Below are 25,210 nucleotides of genomic sequence, written 5' to 3'. Positions count from 1 at the left end.
GTGCTCTGCGAGATAAACTAGCCCACATATGCTGAATGGACAGATTTCCCAAATTCATACTGTTCACTCTTGTTTGGTTCCAGAATTCTATGCAATTACACTTATAATGGATAAATTTAAAAGCCTAATGGAATAGCTAACTCCCCAACATAGGGGCTCCTTCCATTCATGAAAGACAGCTGCTTCTCCCAGGGAGGGGAGGGAGATTAAATCCAAATACAAAGTTTTCAATCAGAGAGGAATCACTACACAGGAGGCAGAGTCATGTGGTTTGAACTGAAGGCTGTTGCCACACCCACCGAAAAAGTACCCAAAAAGCCACAGACAAATACAAAACACACAGAGAAGGCATCTGTGGACAGTGAAGAAATCACTGTTGGAAGGGGAAAACCCTACTAGAGCAGACAAACAATTTTAAACAAATCTAACTCCAAAATACTAGAAAGATAACCTTACCTATCAAATGAACCGCCTCTCAGAGATTATTCCCCATAAGCAGCTCTTTTCCATCTCGCAGTAGAGGGTTCTTAACTTTACTACACCCAACGTTTTGTTTGAATCGACATAGTTTCCACAAGCGTGGCAAGCTAGCAGCCACCCAGGAACTCCCATCTCTCAGCCACCGAAAGCCCCACACCCACCCACCCAGCAGCAGGGCTCTCCTGTCACCCCCAGAAGTGACTATCGTAGCCCCCTTTTGACTGGGACATCGGGAAACCAGACCCCAAGGAGAAAATCTTTACTTCACCTAGTTCTATATTATATATTAACAATTAATTAACTGGCCCTCAGATAATCAAGTCAGCAAATTAACATTTATTTTTCTTGCACTGTTTTGGTTGACTTTTTTAAGTTAGTATTTATCATGAAAGGGACAGGAGAGGGAACTTCCAGGGGAGAATTTGGGGAAATAAGAAAGTCTCAAAAAGGAACCAGTTTGAAAGAAGAGATAATACAAATGAGTGAGGGTAGGGAAGGAGGGAAGTGTTCAAAACAACAGGAAAAATGGGAGGGGTCAAAATGAGCAAGGGCAGAAATAGCCAGGAAGAACCTCCGGGAGTCCCTGACAGAGCGAGCCCCTCAGAAGGCCAGGTATGGACTTGGGGGACAGAGAGGCAAACCCTCTATGTTGAAGGACTATTCTGAGCCTCATGTGAGCTGGATTCTACACTTGACCCTGCCCGTAGAAACTCGTGAATCGGCTGTGATTCATTAAGCTCTCTAGATCTCCATATCACCATCCGTAACATCTCTGCTAACTGGACAGACGGTGGGACCTGACATACTTACCTCCTCAAGTTCCTGTGAAAATCTAAGGAGCTAAGCATGTAAATGAGGCATTTTGTAAATGGTCAGCCTCTACAAATGCCGGGTGTAGATACTGCTATTCTCCTCCCAAGCTGGAAGGGGTGGAGGCTCGAATGGGGGAAGCAGCAAGGAACAGACGCAAGACCATGAGATCTGAAGTCAGTTGCGCTGGGCTGTCCAACAGAATCACCCTTAGCCACATGAGACTACTAAGCACTGGAAATGTGGCCAGTCTCAAAGGATATGTACTTTAAGTGTAAAATACACACTGGATTCCCAAGATTCGGTTTGAAAAAAAAATGCAAAAGATAATTTTTGTAATGATTACAATTTTTATGTTGAAATGCTAATACTTTAGATATATTGGATTAAATAAAAGATATTATTAAAATTAATTTCATCTGTTTCTTTTTACTGTTTTAATGAGGTTACTAGAAAATTTTAAATTATGTACAAGGCTTACATTATATCTTTAGTGGATGGCAATGAGCTACATTGACGCTTTGAGTCACAAATTCGCTCTGCCAGTTACCTACCTGGGGCAAGTTATTCCACCTCTAAGCCTCAGTTTCTGTATGAATAAAACGGAGATAATAGCTCTTAAATGAGAATAATGCACAGAGTTCTTGCACAACACTGGTAGCTGGAAACTTAACAAACTGATTTGTTAATAATTCATTCATTCAGCAAATATCTAGGTACCAACAATGTGCTAGATATATTAAGTCAGACAAAAACCCCTGCCTCCATAAAGCCTATATACTGAGAAAAACAGACATTAAAATCAATACATAAAAATACACATATTAGGTGCTATGGTGTATAATAGGAGGGCAAGGGGGAGAAACAATGGAGAAGGGGTAAATTGAAACCCTGTGGTCAGAAAGGCCTCACTGTGAGAAGCGATGACTGTGGAAGCATGTTCTACATTATCAGCACCAAAAAAATTAGCCCCCCAAAAAATTAAAAAATAAAATAAAATAAAATTCAAAAAGCTTAAAATTAGCCCAAGGAGTACAAGCTTCTTTTTGGGGTTATGAAAATGTTCTAAAATTGACTGTGGTGATGACTACACGTATCTGTGAACACACTAAACGCCAATGAATTGTACACTTCAAATGAGTAAATCGTATGGTATGTGACTTTTATCTCAATAAAACTGTTAAAAAAAATACCCCCAAAAAAGTACTAGTTAAAGGTTTATTCATATGTAACTTTACTTTCTTTATAGAGTGAGATGGAAAACAGTTTCTTTCAATAAAGGATTATAAAACACAAAGTCAATTACGGCACATGTACTAGATTCATACTTGTCCTGTGCCACCCCTCGCTCAGCCAGCACATCCTCTTCCAGGCCCTGGTGAGGTGACAATCTTGGGCAAACCTGTTCTTTATCACAGGTTACAGCTGGCTGCACAGGGATGGGCACCCAAGAGTAGACGATCAATGGGCCAGCCAGTGACCTCCCAGGAGCTGAGCCAGACTACCTCTCCCCAAACAAGGACAGCGGTAATTAGCTAGGCCAACCAGATTCTCTTAGGAAGCTCTGAGGAAGCTGACTTAAGCAGATGGAAACACTCAGACACGTAGTAGTGGATGGTGAGGCTGAGGGAACACTCAGAGAAGTGGCCCATGAGTAAGCCAAAATTGGGAGGAAGCAGAAACTAAGAACGAACAGAAGCTGTCAGTGCTGCACGGATGGAGGCTGGCAAAGGGAAATCAAGATGATGGACACAGAGCAGCAAAGACTGGGAAGACCAGCTGGGTCACAAAGCCTTTGGCTCAAAACTAGACTGCCCTGTGCTCCCAGTGACTTTCTGGTTCTGGTCTCTAATTTTCTCCTAGTGTACCATGCTGAAAACATGATCTTTGACTTAGATTTTTCAGCAAATCTAAGAAGCCACCGAATGCTGCTAACTTTCCTTTGGCATCACTCATCTGCCTTTTTCTCTCTCTCTCCAAATGCACTGCCACCAATCTAGACCATGGGCCCTGCCCTCGAGATGAGTTGAGAGCCCTCCACAGGCTTCCCCTGCTCCCACAGAGGAGTGCCTAATTATTTTTCCTTAAATGGCATATCTCCATATTTCCTACTCCAAAACCACAACTACTCTCTGGTTCTGTTTTATGGCAGAACTTATTTCCACACTCATCCTTCCTAGAGGCCCTAATATTTCCCACTACATCCTAAATAACCCTGGGTATTCAAGCTGTTCCCCTCTCCCAGAAACTTCTATCCTCCTCTGGTCCTATCCTCAGTCAATTCTACCTCTCCACGGAGTCTTTTTAATTACAACAGGGATCCATGGAAGTCCCTCTTCTTATCATCTGGTGAGAAAACATAGCGCTTAATTACACAGAACCTTTTGTTCCATGTGTTGTATATTTAAATTCTAATAAGACAACACATTATACTTCTGCATCTCTCTCTCTTGCTCACAAAGACCAGAAACAATACAGTTCACATTAACGGTACTCAGAGAAGACCTGAGTTGACGTTAAATGGAGAAACATTCATAAGATCCTCGCGGCTGGAATTCTGAACAGTTTTTGGCAGATCCAGAAACTGTCTCATTCAACAGCCATTTCAACCTTCTCTTCCTTTGCCTTCCTCTGCAACAAAGGCTGGACCACAAACAACTTTTTCCCAGACTTCCTTGCAGCAAGAGGAAGCCATAAGAAAGCTGTGGCCAATGAGATAGAAGCAGAAGCTGATGGGAGATTCCTGGCAAAACCTTTGATGCAGACTTTTCCTCCTTTCTTCTTTTTCCCTAGAAAGGAGATGTAATAGCTAGGCCATTACAACAACCACGAGGAAAGGGCCAATAAATCCGCTGAATCCTCCGCCTTGACAACCAGCCAGCAACCACCTACTATAGACTTGTTATGTGAGGAAAAAAATCACCAACTCAGTTGAGGTCTGTCCAGTGGCTTTTCTGTTATGTGCAGCCAGATCGTTTACCGTTGCATGGCTCCTCAAGACTTAAGTGGGATAAATACTGCACCATAAACCCAGGATAAAATGCACAGCAAACAGCCACAGAGGCTGACTCACAAGGTACTATGTACACGCTCACACATTCCTACCTTCTTTAGCGATAGTCTAGTTTCTAAGAGAAACAAATAGAAAAGTATCACCTACATATATAAGGGCAACAGAAGGACAAGAGGCTGTTATCTATTTACTGTATTTATAAGATCAAAAGTAAAGCTTCTCTCTAAAGCATGTTATCAGCAGCTTGCCAAAGAAAAGGCCAGTGATGCAAATGTTTTCAAAATGAGCCCTCCCCTTTCTTTCTGATAACATGGTACTGATACTCCTATAACTAGAGTCCTTTCCTGTTTACAGTCAAAGGGAATGGAATGCCTTGGCCTTTTCTAGGAGCAATTAAATGGAAGTGATGAGCACAGAACATTCAGCCTGAGTTTATCACAAAAACTGGTTATGTAAGAAACAATTTTAGTAAGGAAAAATATGACATTTTGTTCTTCTTAAAATAACAAATACTTCTAATATCACAGCTTTGGCTTTGCTTAAATACTACAATTGCCTGTATTTTTACCATCGCTGCTTGGGAATTTTTTTAAAGCTATCATTTTGAAAGGATTTTAATATTCCCTCAGGGACCGTGTCCTATTATAAATCTAAGAAAAGAACGTACAACTTAACTGCGTAGCAAAATCACGATTCTTATTTGTCTTTCTCCTGTTATTGTTCCTTATGTGAAACAAATTAAACACAAAAACGCTCCCTTTCCTCATGTGTAACAAGGAAAATTCACCCACATATTTATCTCCAGGTGGAGAAAGACTTAAGAAAAATCTGTATACAACTTTCACCATATTAAATATAAACAATCATTAAAGAATGACAATAGAAAGCCAACCAAAGGAAATAAACTGACAACAACCACTCTGAGCTTTTCCTTCCATCTGGAAGCAGTTTGGGGCGATCAGAAGAATCAGAATGCTAACCCAACCATGCCCCAACTCCTCAGGGATCTGCCTTTATGCTCCGAAGATCTGTCAACTCAACCAAGGCCTAAACAACTTTCCTACCAGACTCTAGCCGCTTTCACCTCCTGAGCGTTACGATTTTGATTGTTCTGATCAGATATAAAGTACTCAGTGGGAATCTGCAGAGGAGGTGGGATAGGACATGGTACAAAATTACAAAAGGCACTGTGACCTTGCATCAGTGGCTCGGGAACAAGAGAGGAATCAGAGACCCTGTATTCTCACATTCTTATCTGCTTCTTTACTGGTGTCACCTAACCTCTCTGGACTCCAAGGACTTCCAACTCTAACATTCCAAGAGCCAGACAGGCCTTTACTCAGCAAGTATGAACCCAACACCTATGAGCAGGCACTGGTGGGAGGCCAAAAACAGGCAGCGCCCCCAAGGGGCCAAGAGTCTCCAGGGATCTGGAATGTGAGCAAGGGGAGGAACATCAAAGTTTTTAGGAACGTTCGGCCTTTATTAGGACCAGTGGTAGCCGATGAATGGAAGCCCCAACCAACAAAACAATGTCACATCATCTTTGTTCACTTCATTAATTTCTCTACTTCAACTTCATGAAGTGTTAAGAGGAAGGTCTCTGTCATGTGAATTACTAAATGGTTGAGTCTCAATATTGTCTCACTCTCATTCGGATCTAAATTTTCAATGTTAATATGATGTGAGCATCATGAAAACAGTTTCAAAAGGGAAAAACTACCCTTTAAATTTGATTTCCTCACTTGCTTATTCATTTTGCTTATTCACTTGCTTATCAATATTGTAAATAAACACATAAGAAAAATAACTTCAATGTAAAGTCAACACCACAAACGAGCTTCATGAAACCAACAGCTAGGACAAAACAGATCTCTAAGTGGCTGCTCAGGACATGTTTATTCACCTACAGAGTAAGAGCACTGGCCATTCCTTCCAGCTCTATGACAGGAGTCAGGACACCAACTCCTTAATTCCAGGTTTCTATGTGGAAATTGAGATTTAGCAGATAAACTCTGAAATCTTTTAAAATTAACTGCAACGTCTTCATTGATAATGTCTATGACTCTGGACAAAATTCTTAATTTTCTGGATAGCAGTTTCCTCATAGATGAACCAGGAGAAAATTTATCTCAGGGTAAATACTTTCAGAATACCATCACCAAAGAGAATGAAAATACATCTGGAAAGAAGAGGAAGGCTGTTATTTGTGAAGAAAATAAGATGTCAATGCAGTTTGGGAGCCTGTGATACACAGCAAGTTTAAGCAAGGGTCCCAACCGGCATTAACACTAAAGCATCCACTCTGCAAAACAAAGGAAAGCATTTTCCTTTAAGGGGAGAAATCCTATAGGCCTTTGCCTATGGGTTGTAAGCCACATAAGCTGAAAATGGCAATGATATCAGGCGGTCAGTGCAGATCAAAGCCATGTGCCCTTTGGATCATTAACAATAACGTTACTTTTTAAACTCTGCTTTGGTTAAAAAGCAATCTTGTTTATTTTTTGTAATACAAGTAGAATAGTATAGCTAGTATTCCAGACCATCTGAAAATGACTTCCTTTCCTGCGACTTTATAATAGCTTAAAGGAAATTTTTATCACTTCATGGAAAATTTTTAAATTCCCTAAAGTGCATTTTGCAGACATAACCCTTCCCACCCCCACTATGGCTTGACACAAGATAATACCACAAATAAGGTTTATGATATACCATATCAATGGCAATTACATATGGTCTTCTAGAAAACTAAAGGCTTCAGAGAGGGTATGTAACTGCAAGGAGCCACACAGCTTTCCAAGTGAGTGTCCCTGGGCAAGTAACAACCTCTCTAAACCCAGGTTCCTAAGTTGCAAAATGGTATTTACTATAAGAGTAACTACCAGATAGGACCCTTGTGAGAAGTAAATGCTAATTAATTCATGTGAAAGGTTTATACATACATAGTAAGTGCTAAAAAAAAAAAAAAGTAAAAATAAAAAAAACCTTATCTGCTACTACTACTACCACCATTATTATTATCATTACTTCTAGTAAACTTATAAATTTGCTTTTGTACATCTCAGATAATGTTTATGAAGAGCTAAACTTAAAAACAGATTGACAGGCCAATTACAATAAAATCTAACACCAAATTTAAGACAATAGTAATCTCCTGTATTACTATTACTCAGAAAACAACTGCTGTTTTAAATTGAAGATATTTTATATGCACCTTCATTTAAACAATTTCAACATATAAAAATAGATATTCAGGGTCCTGCCCGGTGGCACAGCAGTTAAGTTCCCACCTACCGCTTCGGCGGCCTGGGGTTCACCGGTTCAGATCCCAGGTGCAGACATGGCACTGCTTGGCACGCCATGCTGTGGCAGGCATCCCACATATAAAGTAGAGGAAGATGGGCATGGATGTTAGCTCAGGGCCAGTCTTCCTCAGCAAAAAGAGGAGGACTGGCAGCAGTTAGCTCAGGGCCAAACCTACTCAAAAAAAAGAAAAAAAATAGATACTCACATACACATACAAAAAAATAGGTTGGGAGATGACTACTCATTTTAAAGAACTCACCACCAATCCTTCTCAAATAATAAACATAGTTTAGTTATATTTAAACTATGATTAGATCAGGCACAAGTACGCATGCATGCACACGCACACACACAAACACAATGTAAGCCCACAGAGCTAAGTACGTACTAATTCCATTCCATTCTATTCTAAATGTTCTTTCTAACATAAACTCTGAGTTTTGGCACACATTCATTAAATATGCCACAATCTAGCCCCGTTCATTCTAAGGTGGCCCACCTACACCTTCCAAAGGTCCAATGCTCACCAACACAGTAGCTTGCACCACGGCACCAACTCCCTCTCCACTCTTTCCCACTGTACACATTAAACTGAGGAAGTGCATTCACTCAAAACTACACTCTCTCAGCTTTAAAGATTTTGGAAGGAAAACTTCAAAGTCACAAAATTTGAAGGTCTTGACAAAGTTGCTTCTTCGTTCTCCAAACAAATAAGCATTTCTTAAACGCTTTTTGTTTTGTTCTATGATTGTCGAGATAAACCAGTCCTGCAGACGCTCCACAGACACTGCCAAGAGGCATCGAACCACCTTCCAGCAAACAAAGAACTGTTACTGTGGTTAAGTCACACAGCCAGTTTCTGGATGTATGACTGCTCATGAACAGGTCAATTTGCATAGCCATACAAGCCTTTTAGATAATATCAATTAAGACACAACAGTCAATTCTAAAATATTTCAGAGTTCACATCATAAATATTTAATTTAACCATCTCAATTCCCCTAGACTACCAAGGAAAAAAAACTAGTCCAAATAGGTCACTTATCTACTTTCAAATGCTTGCTTTCGATACTATCCAGCATGCACAATAAAATAGAGACAAAGGAAATATTTCTAGAGACTATCACACAATTTCAGAAGAAAAATAAATTTGGACAACTTTTCTAGATGCTTGCAGGACTTCTCAACTAGTTCCAAATTTCAAATTAAGCCAGGAAGATATAAAATTAAAAAGGAAAAAAATCTGCTCTAATTTCTGTTTAAGAAAAGTTTTCTTTTAAAAGGAAAAAGAAGGTAAAACTACTCAATCCACTCTGCCTGATGCATTATAATCACAAAGATGAGTTTTTCTTAATAATACTATATTTCTACAAAACTAAACAGGAGCATGATCAGTGTCAGAAATTTAAATTAAGCCAGTAAATCACTATTTAATTTTTAAAACATTTTCTTGGACTATAACAAGTTAAAACGTTATAAATATTAACTATTTTAATCTAAGCTTTTTCCACAATGATCAAAAAAAATGTCACAGCCACTCCATACTTCAGAGGTTCAATACTGTAAGGCACAGACACTAACCATTGGAGCAAGAACCTTAACCTTGTCTCCAGGCAAGATGCACAAACCAGAGTCTTCATTTCCGTCCTCATCTCTCTCACCTTTCTCTATTTTGGTTGAAAGCAATCAACCAAACGATGGGAAAAAAATAGAAGGCATACTTATTTTGACTTGCTATCCTCACACACTCCTTACTTGCCACAAGAAGCCCCTAGACCCAGATCAAAACAGATGTAGCAAAGTCACTTTCAAAACCGCAAGTTCTCTTGCATATTGTACATCAGCTTTTCTCCATGTTCTACATCCCTTGGCTGTGAGCCTCGAGGGTCTGGTCAGGCAATCACTTGCCGCCTCCTCCTTATCCCAGTGGTAGCACATGATTCAGGCTGGCCAAAGTACACCATCTGCCACACTCCGTGATCCATCTAGGTTGGGCAAGTGACCCAGGACTGACAGGGCATTTAGGGAGGACAACCACATGTCTAGGTTTACCCAGGACAATCCCAACTTATGCCTGTTGTCCTGGCATAATTTTACCTCAAAAGCATCCTGATACAGACAGTATGGTCTCCCTATCTCTAAGGCAGGGTCTCCCAACCTGAGCACAGTTAACTCTGAGCTGGATCATTCTTTGGTGTAGGGGGGCTGTCCTGTGCACTGTAGGATGGTTAGCAGCATAGCATCAGTGGCCTCTACCTACTGGATGCCAGCAGGACCTCCCCATTCGGACAACCAAAAATGTCTGCAGGGGTCAAAATCATCCATTTAAGAACAACTGCTGCATGAAAAGGGAGTCACTGTTTTCTAGAATTCCCAGCACAGTAAGAAACATGTAAGTCTTAGGTTGTCACCGCCATGGAAAGAGTGCCGACCCAAGGGTCAAGCCAACTGAAAGACATGCTACAGATGCAAAGAGAGACACCTGAGGACACTGTCTGAACCTTCAAGTTCAGGTGTGTCTAAAGCAAGCCCCAGTCCTTAGACTGGAGTCATGCAAGCACAAAATTCTCTTTTTTGCTTCAACTAGTTTTAGTTGGGTTTCTCTCATTTGCAACCAAAGGAACTGAATGAGACTATACAGTATGTTTTACATATTGTCAAGGAAAAAAAAGAGTTCAGATTAATTCTGAACCCTATCCTATGCTTTCCACAAAAACAGGCCACCAATTCTAGCTCTAGGGACACAAGCAATGAACTTCTCCACTAAAGTTCTAGAATCTCTCCCTTTGAAGAACCTGCAAGTCCAGACTTCACATCCCTGAAGCCACGCTGTGTGCCTACAGTCAGCGCATCGAGCGCTAAAGGGAAGAGAAGGGCTGTCTGCACACCGCTGCACTTGAAGAGTTAATCATCGTAAGCATTTCTTTCTTCTAGGAATTGCGTGTGTGTGTGTGTTTGTGGAAGATTGGCCCTGAGCTAACATCTGTCGCCAGTCTTCCTCTTTTTGCTTGAGGAAGCTTCTCGCTGAGCTAACATCTGTGCCAGTCTTCCTCTAGTTTATGCAGGATGACGCCACAGTGTGGCTTGACAAGCAGTGCTAGGTCCACGCCAGGGATCCGAACCTGCAAACACCGGGCCGCAGAAGCAGAGTGCACAAACTCAACCACTATAGTACCAGGTCCGCCCCTCAGGACTGTTTCTTAAACTAGTTAGAACCTAAGCAGTTAGCTAGAAAAGAGGAAGAAGATATACCTTCAGATCACTGATAAGTACTACAATTTAACTCTTACAGTTCTATTTCTCCTCTTCTCTGGGACTAAAAGGCAAAAATGTGAAGTCCTAGAATCTCTTCCTAGATGTTGCCAGAGGCATTTTCTTCTCTGTAGACATCCAAGGAGAACCAGCATCATTCTAGTGACACAAAACAGAAAAAGCAGCAGCATCTCTCAGTGAAAAAGAAAAAGGTGTTTTCATTTAATCCTGTTTTCAAAAACCAAGCTTAAGGACTGTTTGAATAAAATATTCAACTTTAAATGCCAGCAGAATAAAGTCTGAAACAGAGGCATTTCTTGGTGTCTTCAGGATTGTTTACCCAATCATTTTATTCCTATTTTTTCTCCCCACCCCCACCTCCCATTACCTCTTCTCAGTTTAACATCTATATTCCATTCCATCCAGACTATGAGACAAAATTCTTACAAGTCATGTATTATTTATTAACCAGAAAAAGAATGTGGAGGGGGAGAAATGAGAACAGAATAATTACTGAGAACTATCGTGCCCTCTACCTCATGGAGAAAACAAATCCATCAGTTAATCATTTCTTCCACGTCCTGACACAAATCTACAAAGCGCCCTGGCTGTGCACTCATCCTTTTCACCCTTCTGTTGCTGAAGCAGATGAAGGGTGTGTCATGCCCTCACCTGGAATCTGAGTCCCATCTTCTACATTCAGAAGCACTCAGCACTCTGGAACATCCCCTGAATCTTCAATCTCCTCTCTGTTGGATACTTTCATCAGCATGTTCAAATCTCCCCCATTACCCAACAATGTGGGAGAGCTATCTGTACGTACCACAGGCTCATTTCTTTTCCTTGCACCCTCTTCTCAACCCTCTGCCATCAGGCTCCCATCCCAGCTGTGCCACACACTAATCTCCCAGTTATTACCAACGACACGGTCTTGCTAATATAATGTCACCTGGACTCTGGGTACTTGACCTCTCTGGAGCATGACCCTGTCTACTCCCCTCTACTTTCTGAAACCTTCTTTCTCCTTGACATGTGTGACCCTCTCCAGGTTTTCCATCTCTCTCTGTCTCTCTCTTTCTCTCAGTGGCTACTGCTTTCAAATCTCCTTCTCAATCTCTTCTTATAACCAGCCCTTAAAAGTTGTCCTCCTCAGGATTTGCCCTGAGCTACTCTGCCTCCTCACCCAACGGTCTCCCTCTGGGTCGGCTTCCTATCCAGTTGCATGTGTCATTTCCTATCTATCTGCTGTGTCTTCAGAATCATTATCTCTAGTTCTATTCCCTGTTCCTGAAATACATATTCATACAAGAAAAAACTACTGAATGTGTCCACTGGGTACCTCAGAAGCACCTCAACCTCAACACATCCAAAACCAAAAATGTATGTTCTCTCTCGCAATACCTGTTCCTCTGGCTGGACTAGCTGAGTGAAGAGCACTCAAGTGCTCAGGCCAGGAAGTGAGGAACCCTATGGCCGCCTCCTTCCTCAGCCCCCACACCCGATCACCCTTCAGAGCCTGCACCCTCCGGATCCTGACTCCTCCAGCATCTGCCTCTTCTACCACCAAAGTCTCTGGTCTAGGTGAGTGACTTCCCAATCTCCAGCCCCACTTTCCTCAAATTCATTCTCACCATCGCAGCCTGAGGAACCTTTTTTTTTTTTTTTTTTGAGGAAGATTAGCCCTGAGCTAACTGCTGTCAATCCTCCTCTTTTTGCTGAGGAAAACTGGCCCTGAGCTAACAGTCGTGCCCATCTTCCTCTACTTTGTATGTGGGACGCCTACCACAGCATGGCTTTTGCCAAGCAGTGCCATGTCCGTACCCAGGATCCGAACCGGAGAAATCCATGCCGCCGAAGCGGAACCTGCACACTTAACTGCTGTGTCACTGGGCCAGCCCCCTGAGGAACCTTTCTAAACTGCAATTCAGATGATGCCAATCTTCTGCTCAAAATTTTTCCATCACTTCCCATTGTCCTTACAGTGAAGTCTGAAGTCCTTAACCTGCTTCACCAGGCCCTTCCCAACCCTGCCCTGCCCTGCCCTCATCTTCCAGGCTGCCCCAGCTCCCCGCCCCACTCCCCGCTCACCTGAGCTGTTCCTCCAACTGCAGCACATCCTCTCTCTGGCCTCCGGCGCTTTCGTGTGCATTTCACCACCACGCTTGGAGACTCTTGCTTCCCTACCCTCAGCATGAAAAGCTCCCAGCCTTCCTTTTGGTATCAGCTTAGAAGTTACTACTTTCTTGAAGTCTTCCTTGACCCCCTACACTAGTTAGTCCTGTTAACTACAGCCACAGCATCTCATTCTTACTCAAGAATATGAATGGCATTGCTTGTTTAACTAATCTTCTGTCATCCCCACTAGAACTCTAACTTCTGCACAGATATACAGGGTCTCTTTACATTGTTAAACCTCTAGCAACTCATCCACAATAGGTGGAGTTCAAGGCCCTGGGATACACTTCTCCTCCGCTGTCATAAATGAGGTTATAGGGATGACTGTGGACAGATTTTTAAATTTATTTCTGACACTTAGCAAACACATATAGGGTTCGCCATGGATCAGGCAATTTTCTAAGTGCTTTACAAATAAATAACTAATTTAATCCTAGCAGCATTTAGGGAGATAAAACTACTACCCACATTTTACAAAAGAGGAAATCAAGGCACAGAGAAGTTCAGCAAGTTGCCTAAGGTCACACAGTAAGTAAATCTGACTTCAAAGACCACAATCTTTAATATTTTTGCTGTGCTGCCTTTGACCTGCATTTCACAAAAGAAAAAACTATCTGTCAGAGTGACAGAAGTACAATCTGCCAGATTCTCAAATAAAAGTAACGACATGTCAGTGGCACTCTACTCCCTTGTACTTTTTTGGCTTTGTCCCCAAAACTTTCAAGCAGAGATCTTCAGTAATATGCTGGATTTCAACAGACTTTTACAGATGGTTTCTCCTATTTAATACATGAGAGGCCTATATTGAAAACTGTGCTTCAAATTACTGTTAGCCTGAAAGAGAAAAGAACATGTTCAGAGACCATTTCTACTGTCACTACTGGTAAAGGCACAACTGTGCTCAAGTTCAACCGAACGAAGTCAGGATAGCACTTTTAATAATAGTAATGATCACGACGATGACGATGATAGCACCTAGCACGGGCCAGGCAGAGTTCTAAGATCTTTTAATCCCTAACGTGAGGATTAAATATCACTACCCTATGAGGTAAGAGTTCTTACTCCACTTACTAGTCTCCATTTTACCAATAAAGAAACAGAAAGTTAGGCACTGAGGGTTTAAGTAACTTGACCAAGGCCACACTGCTAACAAGTGGCGGAGCCAACTTTATAGCCAGAGATAAATGCGTTCATTTTTTTTTTAGAGAACGTTCAACATCCTGATTCAGACCAGAGGGGACAAGACTCTGGTCAAATCGATTTCCTCCAGCCACACACCTCACCATGACTCGCTATCAGATGGTGATGGAACGCACACCTTGGCACCCGAGGGCAGATGGTGCCTGTGGGTGAACAAGTCAACAAGGAAGGAGAAACCACACTCACCGTTGAAATATTAGGTGGCAGAGGATTAGCATCTTCCTCAGGAAACAGAGGGAAGAAATTCTAGTTCGACCAGGGAGGCAGGCCTAGCAGTGGCAGCAATGTGGTGTGATTCCAGCCGATCTGGGGCTTAAAGAGATGCCTGCCCTCAGAAAGTAGAGTGTCAGGGGGTGTTTGTGGGGGTGGGGGGGGGGGGGGGGGGAGGGTATTTGAAGAGAAGGATGTCAAGGCTTTCTCACTACAAAAGCATCCTCTTGCAAGTCTATAAATTATGTTCCTAGGTTAGGATAATTAAGTAAAGTAGGCTGTGGTTCCTGTTTGCTTTGGGGCCTATCACAAAACAGCAACCCATCCCCGCCTAAAAATCATGTTCATCTGACAGAACCAGACTGACGGTCACCAGAGCTCTTAACGCACACTGTGTTTATGAATACAAACATCATTTTTTGTCTCCACACACTAATATTGGGAGTCAATGTCAATGAAGCAAAAACGCTTTTAAAGATTTTGTGGTGTTGACTCAGACCAGTTACTTCTCACAGTCCTGAAATTTAAACTGTTTTGCTCTGATTATCCACACTAAGCTGGTAACATAAAATATCAAAAAAGAAATGTTATTAAATGTCTTCAAAATTCATGGGTTCATTATTCACAGATTGTTGTCAAAGCTAGTGTCTTAAAATTTATAAAATTAATTATAATATGGTTTTCATACTGGATAAATTCTCTAGATATATTGTTTTGCAATCCGAAAAATATACGGAAATAAGATACATCATAGAACATCTTATGTTATTTATATAACATCTACGTAACATTAGTTAAAGTCTTTTTAAATGCCACTTGCAGGAAAAAGAGGTTGAACTAAATGAAATAGCTACACGTATCCACATGGATAATCTCATAACTATGATGTTGAAGGAAAAAAAGAAGTTGCAGAAGAACACATAGTATGAAACCATTATCCAAAGTCTAAAAACATGCCAAACATACTGTGTATTATTTAGGAATATATACAGAGGTATTAAAATGTCTGAGAAGAATGGACACCAGAGCTGAGACAGTTGCTACCTCTCGGGGAGGAGGACAGGTTGCTATCTGGGAGAGACAAACAGGAAGCTTTTATTTCTAAACTGAGAGGCAAATACGGAGATGTTTATTACGAGATTCTTTATAGCTTTTTACATTTCTAAAATATCTCAAATTTTCTAAAGGGAAAAAGCCTAATCCTAAAATATAAGAACGAAATTAAAATTTACTCTACTAAAGGGTGAGAAGAGAAATGGGGAGTAAAAGAGGGACTAAGAGAGGGGGAGAGATGGAGGCTGAGAGACAGAGAGGGGGGAGGGGCAGGAAAGGAGGAGTGGAGTCTGCATCCAGTAACTGACCCTAAATCAGGCCAAAGTGTGACTGTCGATACTTATTATACAAATCAGCAATCAGTTTTAGTTACAATAATCATCCCAGGGGACCTTAAATTTTAAATCCTATTTCCTGGGCTGAGCTAATAAGACAGCCTCCTAACTAGATCATGAAAAGTACAGGCGTTCCAGATTACCATAGTTTAGCACACTAACTTCCCCAACAGTGGGCCAGGGTTACATCCCTTTACGGAGAAGGCTTATTATTGTTGATAAGGGTTTTGGAGTCAGACAAATGTGGGCTCACATTCCAGCTCCACCACTGACAAATTGCGTGATGTGGACAAGCTATTAACTTCTCTAAATTCAGTCTCCTAATCTGCAAAATGGAGTAAATAACAACATACCTATTAAGGAAGTCTTCACATTAAATAATATAATGCCTGTGCTGAGTTTAGCACAAAGGAACGCAAATAGCAAATGCTTTTTTTTTTTTCGAAGATTAGCCCTGAGCTAACATCCACTGCCAATCCTCCTCTTTTTTCTGAGAAAGACTGGCCCTGAGCTAACATCAGTGCCCATCTTCCTCCACTTTATATGTGAGACACCTGCCACAGGATGGCTTGGCAAGCGGTGCCATGTCCGCACCCGGGATCTCAACCGGCAAACCCCAGGTCGCCAAAGCAGAACGTGCGAACTTAACCGCTGCACCACTGGGCCGGCCCCGCAAGTGCTTAATAAATGTTAGCTACTACCATTAAAATCATTCAGATTATTTACATTTTAAATAACAAAAAACATTTTTCAAATGTTTGTAATTGCCTGTTTGTCTCTGAAAGGTAATTACGTTAAAAGTAATCTAGTAAAATCTCCAAGATATCCTTAATGAGAATTATCATCTACAAATTTCTAATCATTCTCCTATAAATCCTGAAATAGAGCCAACTTGACTGGAAAAGTTTTCTTTAAAAAAGATGTAGAAAGTCAAAGGCAATGCCACACAACACTGAGTCCCACAAAGCAGTTTTCATAGCTATATTTCTAACATTAAACTTTTAAAAAGTGACAAACAACATCATATGTTATTAACTGTGGGCAAATGTAACTCTTTACCTATTCACTGCCCCATACAGTCAGCAAACACTTAAAGCACAATTTATAGTAACCTAGCAGACTACACAATATTTTTATATCTTTCGTAATTCTTGCCTCTCTTACGACCCCCCTCCCCCCAAAACACAAAATAATATGGTGATAAACAGCTACTGGAGTCACAGAATCCAAAACAGCTTCTTTGGGAATTTGTCCAGGGGACTCAGGATTGTTTTGTAGAGAACAGGATTACCTAACAACTCTCAGGAATGTCCCTCTTAGGGATGTCTCCGGCTGCCTTTTTTTTCTCATTGTGAATTTCCCATAGCTAACACAAGCACTGTCCATTACATTGTTAGGGTTTCCTGCGTGTTAAACACTCAAGTTAATATCCTCTACAAGTATCATTGTAATGTGCAGGTATCTGAAATTTCCAGTCATTCATGTTGTCATCTCAGTACCTTGAGCAGAGCTCTCTCGTCATCTTCAACTCTTTCTCATCAGTCCCCTGGATGAGAGGCCCGCCACTGACTGCTGAGCCTTAGTCACAGGTGGCCTGCTACAATGACAACAGCCCTAGGGTATGACACCTTCTACTTCATCTTCAAATCTTTGTGAATCAGAAATAAATTCTGGAAAATACTTCCCCAAGACACCTCTTAGCTTTGATCCATCAACTTATGTTCATGATTTTTCAGCATCCTGAACTAAATTCAAACTTTGGAAGCCTTTCCAGAGTTTGACAACTTTGTCCATCCTCTTGGTCACTGGTAATGATGACTTAAACAAACATACTCAGAGGGGTAATAAGCACTAAAAGGTTAGATCCTAGTCTCTGGGCCAGACCAGCCATTTCTCAGGCAAGAAAAGGGCCCTGATATTAAAACATATCCCTGAAATTTAGATAATACATCATAATTATTAATGTCTGAGTGCTTATTCTAAACGCTTTACACATATTAACTCATTTAATCCAACCACCAACCCTATAAGGTAGATGGTATTATAACCTCCACTTTATAGAGAACACACAAACAGGAAAGCTAAGCAACTTGACCACAGTTCTACTGTGAGTGACTGGTTGAGCAAGGATGGGAACCCAGACAGACCAGTACCTCAACCTGTGCTCTTAATCTTCTATACTTTACTTTCTCATCAGCTATTTTAAAAATTAAAACACAAACATGCCCTCCTCCTCTGTCTTCCTCCTCTTCCAAAAGTCAACGATGCTCCCTGGTCCACCCAAAAAAACTAAGCAAAAAAGGAGGTGGTCAAAGAAACCCCAGCAGATGGGAGGGCAGGGAAAAAGCAATGTGTCAGGAAGACACTGACAACATCACATGACTGACCTGTAAAACATTCTAAATAAACATGGCTGGCAGCAGAGGACTTGAAATAGGAACTACTCTAAATGCAGTCAAGGACCACCTGCAGTGGGGAAAGCATTTAAACCTTTTAAAGCCTGCCTAGGCCCACATCGTAGCTTGAGTCTGATAGTAATAATTTTTACAGGAAGTCTGCATTCATACGAGAGACCCGGCCACTGTAGGAAGACCTCAAGTGAGAGTTTAAGGCTTATCCTAGGTGACACCCTGAACAGTAGGGGAGTCATGGTGATTTCTTTGGGGCAACAAATATATATGAGTGTTCTTTTCCATTCAGAGAAAAATTATATTTGTAATTTATTCTTTTTAAATAGCATTCTATTTCTATACCTCTCAATTCCACTTAACAGGAGCCATCAGCATAAAATTCACAATTATACCACTGTATGAAAATTAGGGTATTAAGGGACCAGCTGATGGCGCAGTAGTTAAGTTCGCATGCACCACTTTGGCAGCACAGGGTTCACCGGTTCAGATCCCGGGCACAGACCTATGCACACTCATCCCGCCATGCTGTGGCAGGGGTCCCACATATAAAATAGAGGCAGATAGGCATGGATGTTAGCTCAGGGCCAATCATCCTCGGCAAAAAGAGGAGGACTGGCGGCTGATGTCAGCTCAAGGCTAATCCTCCTCAAAAAAAAAAAATTAGGGTGTTAAGTAGCTGAAAACTCAACTCAAACTGACTTACATCATTTAACAAGATATCCAGAGGTAGGCTTCAGGCACAAAACAATCAGATGGCTCCCACCATGGCATCAAAAACCCAGATTCAGTGACCCCTCTGGCTCCTTACCTTGGCTCCACTCACAGTCCCAAGATGGCGGCAGCAGCTCCAGGCAACATACTCAAACATCACAGAAGAAGAGTCAAGAACCCTTTTAATGAGTCTCCTCACACCAAAGGAAACCAGCAGACTTCCTAGCATGTCTCACTTGCCAGAACTGAGATACATCTTCATTCTTAAACCGTAAGTTTACCAGAAGTTCAGTGATTCTCAACCCTGATTGCACATCAATTTCTTTTTTGACAGCTCCCCAGATGACTGTAATGGTCAGCCAGGATTGAGAACCACTGAGTGAGACCAATCAGAATTACCCCTAATCACCATTTCCTGAGTCACCTGGGAAAGGATGTAGACACCTGAGCAAAATTTGGATGGTCAGGGAGAGAAAAAGAATGTTGACTGGACAAACAACAGTCTACACAACCACTTCATATTTGTGTTTTTGAAACACTTTCACACCGTTGTATTCAATCCTCAAGGCTTTCTGCAGCAGTTCATTTCACAAATAAGAGAACTGAGGTTCAACTTTACAAAGTGAAATGCTTTTAAGTCTTCCAGATCTTGATCTGTTTCAATGCAACAGGAACTTAAATTTCCCCAAAAGGGGCGGGCCCGGTGGCACAGCGGTTAAGTGCACATGTTCCGGTTCGGCGGCCCAGGGTTCACCGGTTCGGATTCCGGGTGTGGACTTGGCACCTCTCAGCTAAGCCATGCTGTGGTAGGCACCCCACGTATAAAGTAGAGGAAGATGGGCATGGATGTTAGCTCAGGGCCAGTCTTCCTCAGCAAAAAGAGTAGGATTGGCAGGAGTTAGCTCAGGGCTAATCTCCCTCCAAAAAAAAAAAAAATTTCCCCAAAAGGAATTACCACATGAACCATTCCTCTGAAATAATAAACACAAAAAAGCAAAAGGGAATTATGTCCTCAGGAAAAACAAACAAAGCAAAAATCGTTAAACTATCAAAACCTAAAAGAAGTACTAAAACCAAGACATGGAAGACTCGAATTCTAGCCCTGGCCTCCTCCATATCTGTGGTAAGAGCAGGCTCACTCAGGAGGGCCCCTCCGGCTTCACTCACACACACACACAGCTAGACAACTTTATACAGCTATATGAGTGCTTAATAACTATAAGGACTATCTGCTTAAAAACATGTATTTCCCTCTAGAACAGAATATATTTTCTCAAGAACACCTAATGTAAAATTTATGAGAAAAGTATATGTGGCTTTCTGCTGCTTCTGGCAAATATGCTATATATTTCTAAAAATCCTAAGCATCTGAAACTACATCATCATCACAAGAAAGGCTTACAAAAGTGTACACTGTACTGGAGGCGGACGCTGGTTATTCTAGGAAAGGAAAAGAGTGAAAAGAAAAAGGACCAAAAAAGTCATTTAAACAAAGATCCCATTGAATTAAGTGAATGATCTGCAAATGTGCCACAGAAGTCAACGATGCCAGACTTTTCTCTCTGGAGCTCCTCCCTACGCCCACGGCTATCTTCAGATCACCTTGTGCACACAGACGTCAAATACCGTCTCTACACCATCTCTTTCCCATTACGTAAGGCTACTCTGAAAAATCTTCAGAGATTCTCCACAGGATAAAGTCCACATTCCCAACCTCGCTTTTATGGCCCTCCATAATCTGAAACTGACCTTTCCCTTCCTCCCAGGCTACTCCCTCAAATGACATCTCCATTCCAACCAAACTGGTCACCTCATTGTCCTCAAACACTGTGGAGTTCTGGTTTCTTCCAATCTGACAAAGTTCTACAAGGTTCTATTGCTTACTTAACACACCGATGAGTTCCCAAACGTCCAGCAAGACTTCTCCACTCTAACCTACAATAAACTCTGGTTCCCAGGGAAGTTAGAACGCTTACTTGTCATGGAATTGCTAACCTTTTAACATGTATGTCTGTGTATCCTTTGTTTCCTCAAGAACTTAGCACAACGCAGAAAGGAGTTCAAACATGCTCTCCAGATTGAAATGAATTCAACCTAGACAGGAAAATAAACTCAAGGACAAGGGCCTCTAACTTATTGCCACTGTGTATCCCAATCCCAATGTTTAACAAATTGAAGATGCTCAGTATTTGCTGGTTGCTACATAACTGAACTCAGCGGTTGGCCTTCTGGTCCTACAGAGCTGCCTCCGACTTCTTTAAACGTTTATGGAATATTCAAAGCTTCAATACATCACAATCACCTAAGTCCAACAAGTATTTAGTGCACGCAGGACGCATCATGCAAGGCAGTTAAAAACAGAAGTCACTTAAACACACAATTCTGAAAAAGCACAAAAGGCTATTTTCTCAAAACAGTGTAAACCATCCAAAAATATAAGCAATCTGACCTAGCCGACTGTCATTCTTTCTGCAGCTCTCCCTCTGCCTCCTGTCCTTCCTTGACTTCTTGATTCTCAGATGCTATAGAAAGGCTCAACCTGTTAGGCGAACGATTGACAGACACTGCAACATCAAACGACCTAATCTAGCAATTTCCAAACATTGCAGAACCTTACTAACACCTATAAGAAGATAAGAGAAACTGAACACAAAGGAATTAAGTGACCTGCCCAATTGTTCCGTAGCCAGGCCCTAAGAAGTGAAGGAGAACTAAACCCGCGTGTCCTGAGTGAAGTCCAATGCCCTTAGTCTTTGAAAGGAACTAGAAGTAAACTTTATGGAACAAGCTGGGCAAAGGCAGGGTCTTCCTAACTTGCCAAAAGTATGTGAGCTAAAGCTGTGTTTTTGTCATCTTCTGGGAAAGAATTTCAGTTAATTAAACATAACAAGAAAAAGATACTTTCTGGTTGCTCTCTTAAGCATGATTATAAATTGTTTCTTATGGTAAAGTTCAAGAATCAAAAGGAGTAAGATACTAATTCACAGATTTAAGAAAGTCTGCATTCTTGAGAGGAAGGTTGACAGCTGGCCCCCCAGATGCACTAGCTGCTGCTGGAACACGAGGCATGTGCCTGTTGGCAGAAGAGCTAATATGCAGACATAAATAGCTTCCTACCAGTGGCCAAACTGGCTTTGCCATCTGCCTCTCTCCACACCAAGACTCCCCTCCTCATCTCTCGAGCTCGAGGGAGCTGCTACAGCCCGTAACAGAGGAGAAGGTATACGCCTACACTCCTCCAGCCAGTGACAGTAAACACCAAGCTACAGAAGAGTCCTCTCCCTCACGTTCACTACACACACACACTGTGCCCTTCTCCACCCCTCCTCCTTTCTGTGCTCCTATAGCCAAGGCACTGGAGAGCTATCAATCAAATAAGCCCACTAGTCACATGTGCCAAACAAAGTGATTCCCAATCCATATTTTGCAACACCAAAGACGTCACAGAACCGAAAGGAAACCCTGGACATCATCCAGAGAAGGTGAATGACTTGCTTCCAAAATTACAGGGACAGCTCAATGATTCTTCCCTTATTTCAGCTCATTCATTAAATGACTATTTACTGTCCCAGGCACTGTGCTGGGTACTTGAGACAGTCTGTTCAGTATGTTTTAAGCTTCCTTCATGCCAGATAGAGGGGTGGCGGTCACACAAGCTATTTTTCCCAGAGGCGATGATCTACAAACAAGTGTACTTGGGACAAACTCCCAAAGCTGAGAATTACTGAACTGACAAACTAGGGAGAAGCTAAGGACCCTAACAACACAGACTTGCTAGGCTGGATGCTGCCCAGGTCCCTGTCTGCTGTATGGGCAGGTCTTTAAGAGGAAAAGAGGGCACCCATAGGCATCCTTGGAACAGGCTGTGGGTCACAGGTGCGGTCAGGCTGCCCAGCTCTTCATTGAAGCTAATGCCTCCCCATTTCCAGCAGCGTCACCGACTAGGTGCTATCAGCACGAATTTCAGCCCACCTCCCTCCTAGAAAGACTCTTCTCAGCTATACTAATTATACATATCTTTTCTATTTCTCCTGTGGCAACTTCCGAGTTTTTCAAAACAGAGAAGAAGAGGGGACGAAGGCATCAAGCTGGATCGGGGTGGAATTCCCAATTTGCAGACGGAGCTCGCTGGGGCCTGAGGGCGTGCGGTCGGCTCACCCTCCCAAGCCCCAATCTTTGAACCCAACTCAGCGCGGGAGGAGACAAGGAATGTGCGGAAAGCAGCACAAGCCAGGTGGACTTTCTGGTTTGGCACAGTGAAGGACCCGGGACGAGACTGTCAGGGAAGATGGGAAAACGACACGGAAGGGGTGCAGTTTAAGGGACTCCTGCAGAATTCAACACCCAGCAGGTTTTCAAAGAATCCCCAGGAAAGTTATCTTGGGAGGTCACGAGACAAAACTAGTAAAACTGATGTTTCTGTTTTGTGAGCAGCTTTAGGTGCAGTAAAACCTGACCTCGGGCTGGCGGGCGGGGAACGCAGGCCCCGAGGGGGCCGGGCTGGGGCCGCGGGGACCCGCGGGCGGCGGCTCCCACGCACGGCGCCCTGCTCCGCCCGCCGCGGGCGCAGGGGCGGGAAAGGGGACTCGCCGGCGGCGGCCCGGGGAGCAGGGGAGGAATGACCCCAGGGCCTCCCGGGGCCGCAGGACTCTCCAGTCCCGGCTGCTGGCCCCGGGCACCGGACTGCCCGTCTCGCTCCGGGAGAGCCTCCTCCCGGCCTCGCCGCGCCGCAGCCCGCCCGCGCCCAGGTCCCCGCTTACTTTTGGTCGCCGCGATGAGGTTCTTGCCGTCCTTGATGAGCTCTTTAATGAACTTGTTGGTCCTCTCGAGCTCCGCTTCGTGGGCGCGGATCCTCTCCCTGAACCACGGGCTGTCGAGGTAGCAGTCGCTGAACTCCAGGGGCTGCAGCCCCATGACTGCAGCGGTCCGCGCGCGGCGCGCGACAGCCGGAGCCGGGCTTCGGGGCGCGCGGGCAGGAAGTCCCGGGGAAGCTAACAGCCCGGGGCGCGCGGCGATCGCAGCGCAGACATGTCCCTCTCAGCTGAGCTGGCCGCGCGGAGGAGCGCGGCGCCCCAATCCCGGCAGCCCCCGCCGAGCCGGGCGCCCGCGGCTCCGCCCCGCCCGGCCCCCGCGGCAGACCCTCCCCCGGCCGCGAGGCCGCCCCGCCCCGCCCTGCACTGCCTGGCTCGCCCCCTTCTTTTCTCTCCGCCTTCCTTCCTCCTCCCTTCCTTTCCTTTCCCCAGATGCCTCTTCCTTCTCTTCCCCACGCGCACTTGCCCCTCCTCTTCCTTCCGAGGCTTCCTCCGTCTCGAATTTCGCCCCGCGGCTCTCCCCCACCCCCACGGCGCGGGCCCCGCCCCTTCTTCGGCTCCCCTCTTCGCGGTGACTCAGTGTCGGCTCCCCAATGCGGGGAACTCACCCGGGACAAGGAAGGGGCGTCTTAAGAGCAGTCTCTAATCCCCGCAGCTGGGCGGTATAACTCAGAGGTCTGGCATGCTGGGGAAAACGATTGACTCATTTATCCTGGGACCGACCCTCAGCTGTGAAGGGACTCGAACTCTCTTTTCCTTATCCACGTTCCGCGCTTAAAGTAAAATGCGTGTTCCATCTCCGCTTTCGTCTGCAAGCTCTGCGAGGGCAGGCAGCATTTTCTTGGAGGCCCAGCTGGTCCTATGACATTCTTCTGCGTACCCACACCACGACTTGTCGGAGGGGAGAAGGTGGAATAACCATAGAAGAGTTGTTTCTGTTGTATTCAGCAGATTAAATTTGCTTGAGTAGGTAGAGAAGATCTTTATTATTCTAAAAATAACCACCGGAAAACAATGCCAAGTTATGTGAGGTTCTCACGGGGTGGGGGTGACGATCAAATGAGAGTTTGTCAGTGCACCTGGAAAAGTCTGCTAGTCGGTGTGTTCTGTCTAAAACAACTCAAATGTGTCCCCCAAAATTACTGAAATGTATACTTAAAAGAAAGCAATTGTTCGTTAGAGTAAATTTTCATAGTAGCAGCTAACAATGTATTCAGCAATTATTATGTGCCAGGCACACACTAGGAATGCTACACACATTTTTTTACAAGCTCACAACATATGTTTACATATATAAGTTTACTGATGATAGTCGTATCACCAAGAGACTTCAAAGTGATACTTTAAAACGTTCAGACTCTGAGCTGGGTAATTAAAAATCTGTTTGGACAGCATGTTGTAGGAGGGTAACCCTCAGAAACAAGTTAAATAAGCCTCCTACTC

The 25,210-nt window shown here is 43.3% G+C and overlaps 1 protein-coding gene across 2 annotated transcripts in view; it reads right to left on the bottom strand.

The window, feature by feature from the left end:
- The window catches only part of ARHGAP10 (Rho GTPase activating protein 10), a 290,156-nt gene extending 266,077 nt beyond the window's left edge, over positions 1-24,079 (bottom strand). The window contains exon 1 of one of the 2 annotated variants that reach the window (XM_046657071.1): positions 23,717-24,079. In XM_046657071.1, the coding sequence (XP_046513027.1) occupies positions 23,717-23,870 (154 nt within the window). In that variant the 5' untranslated portion in view covers positions 23,871-24,079. The remainder of the gene's footprint in view (positions 1-23,716) is intronic. The other variant, XM_046657070.1, reaches the window with a different exon arrangement.
- Between the last annotated feature and the right edge of the window lie 1,131 nt (positions 24,080-25,210).

This window comes from Equus quagga, chromosome 3, assembly GCF_021613505.1.
Source record: "Equus quagga isolate Etosha38 chromosome 3, UCLA_HA_Equagga_1.0, whole genome shotgun sequence".
Lineage (NCBI taxonomy): Eukaryota > Metazoa > Chordata > Mammalia > Perissodactyla > Equidae > Equus > Equus quagga.
This window is presented reverse-complemented; position numbering and strand designations above follow the sequence as displayed.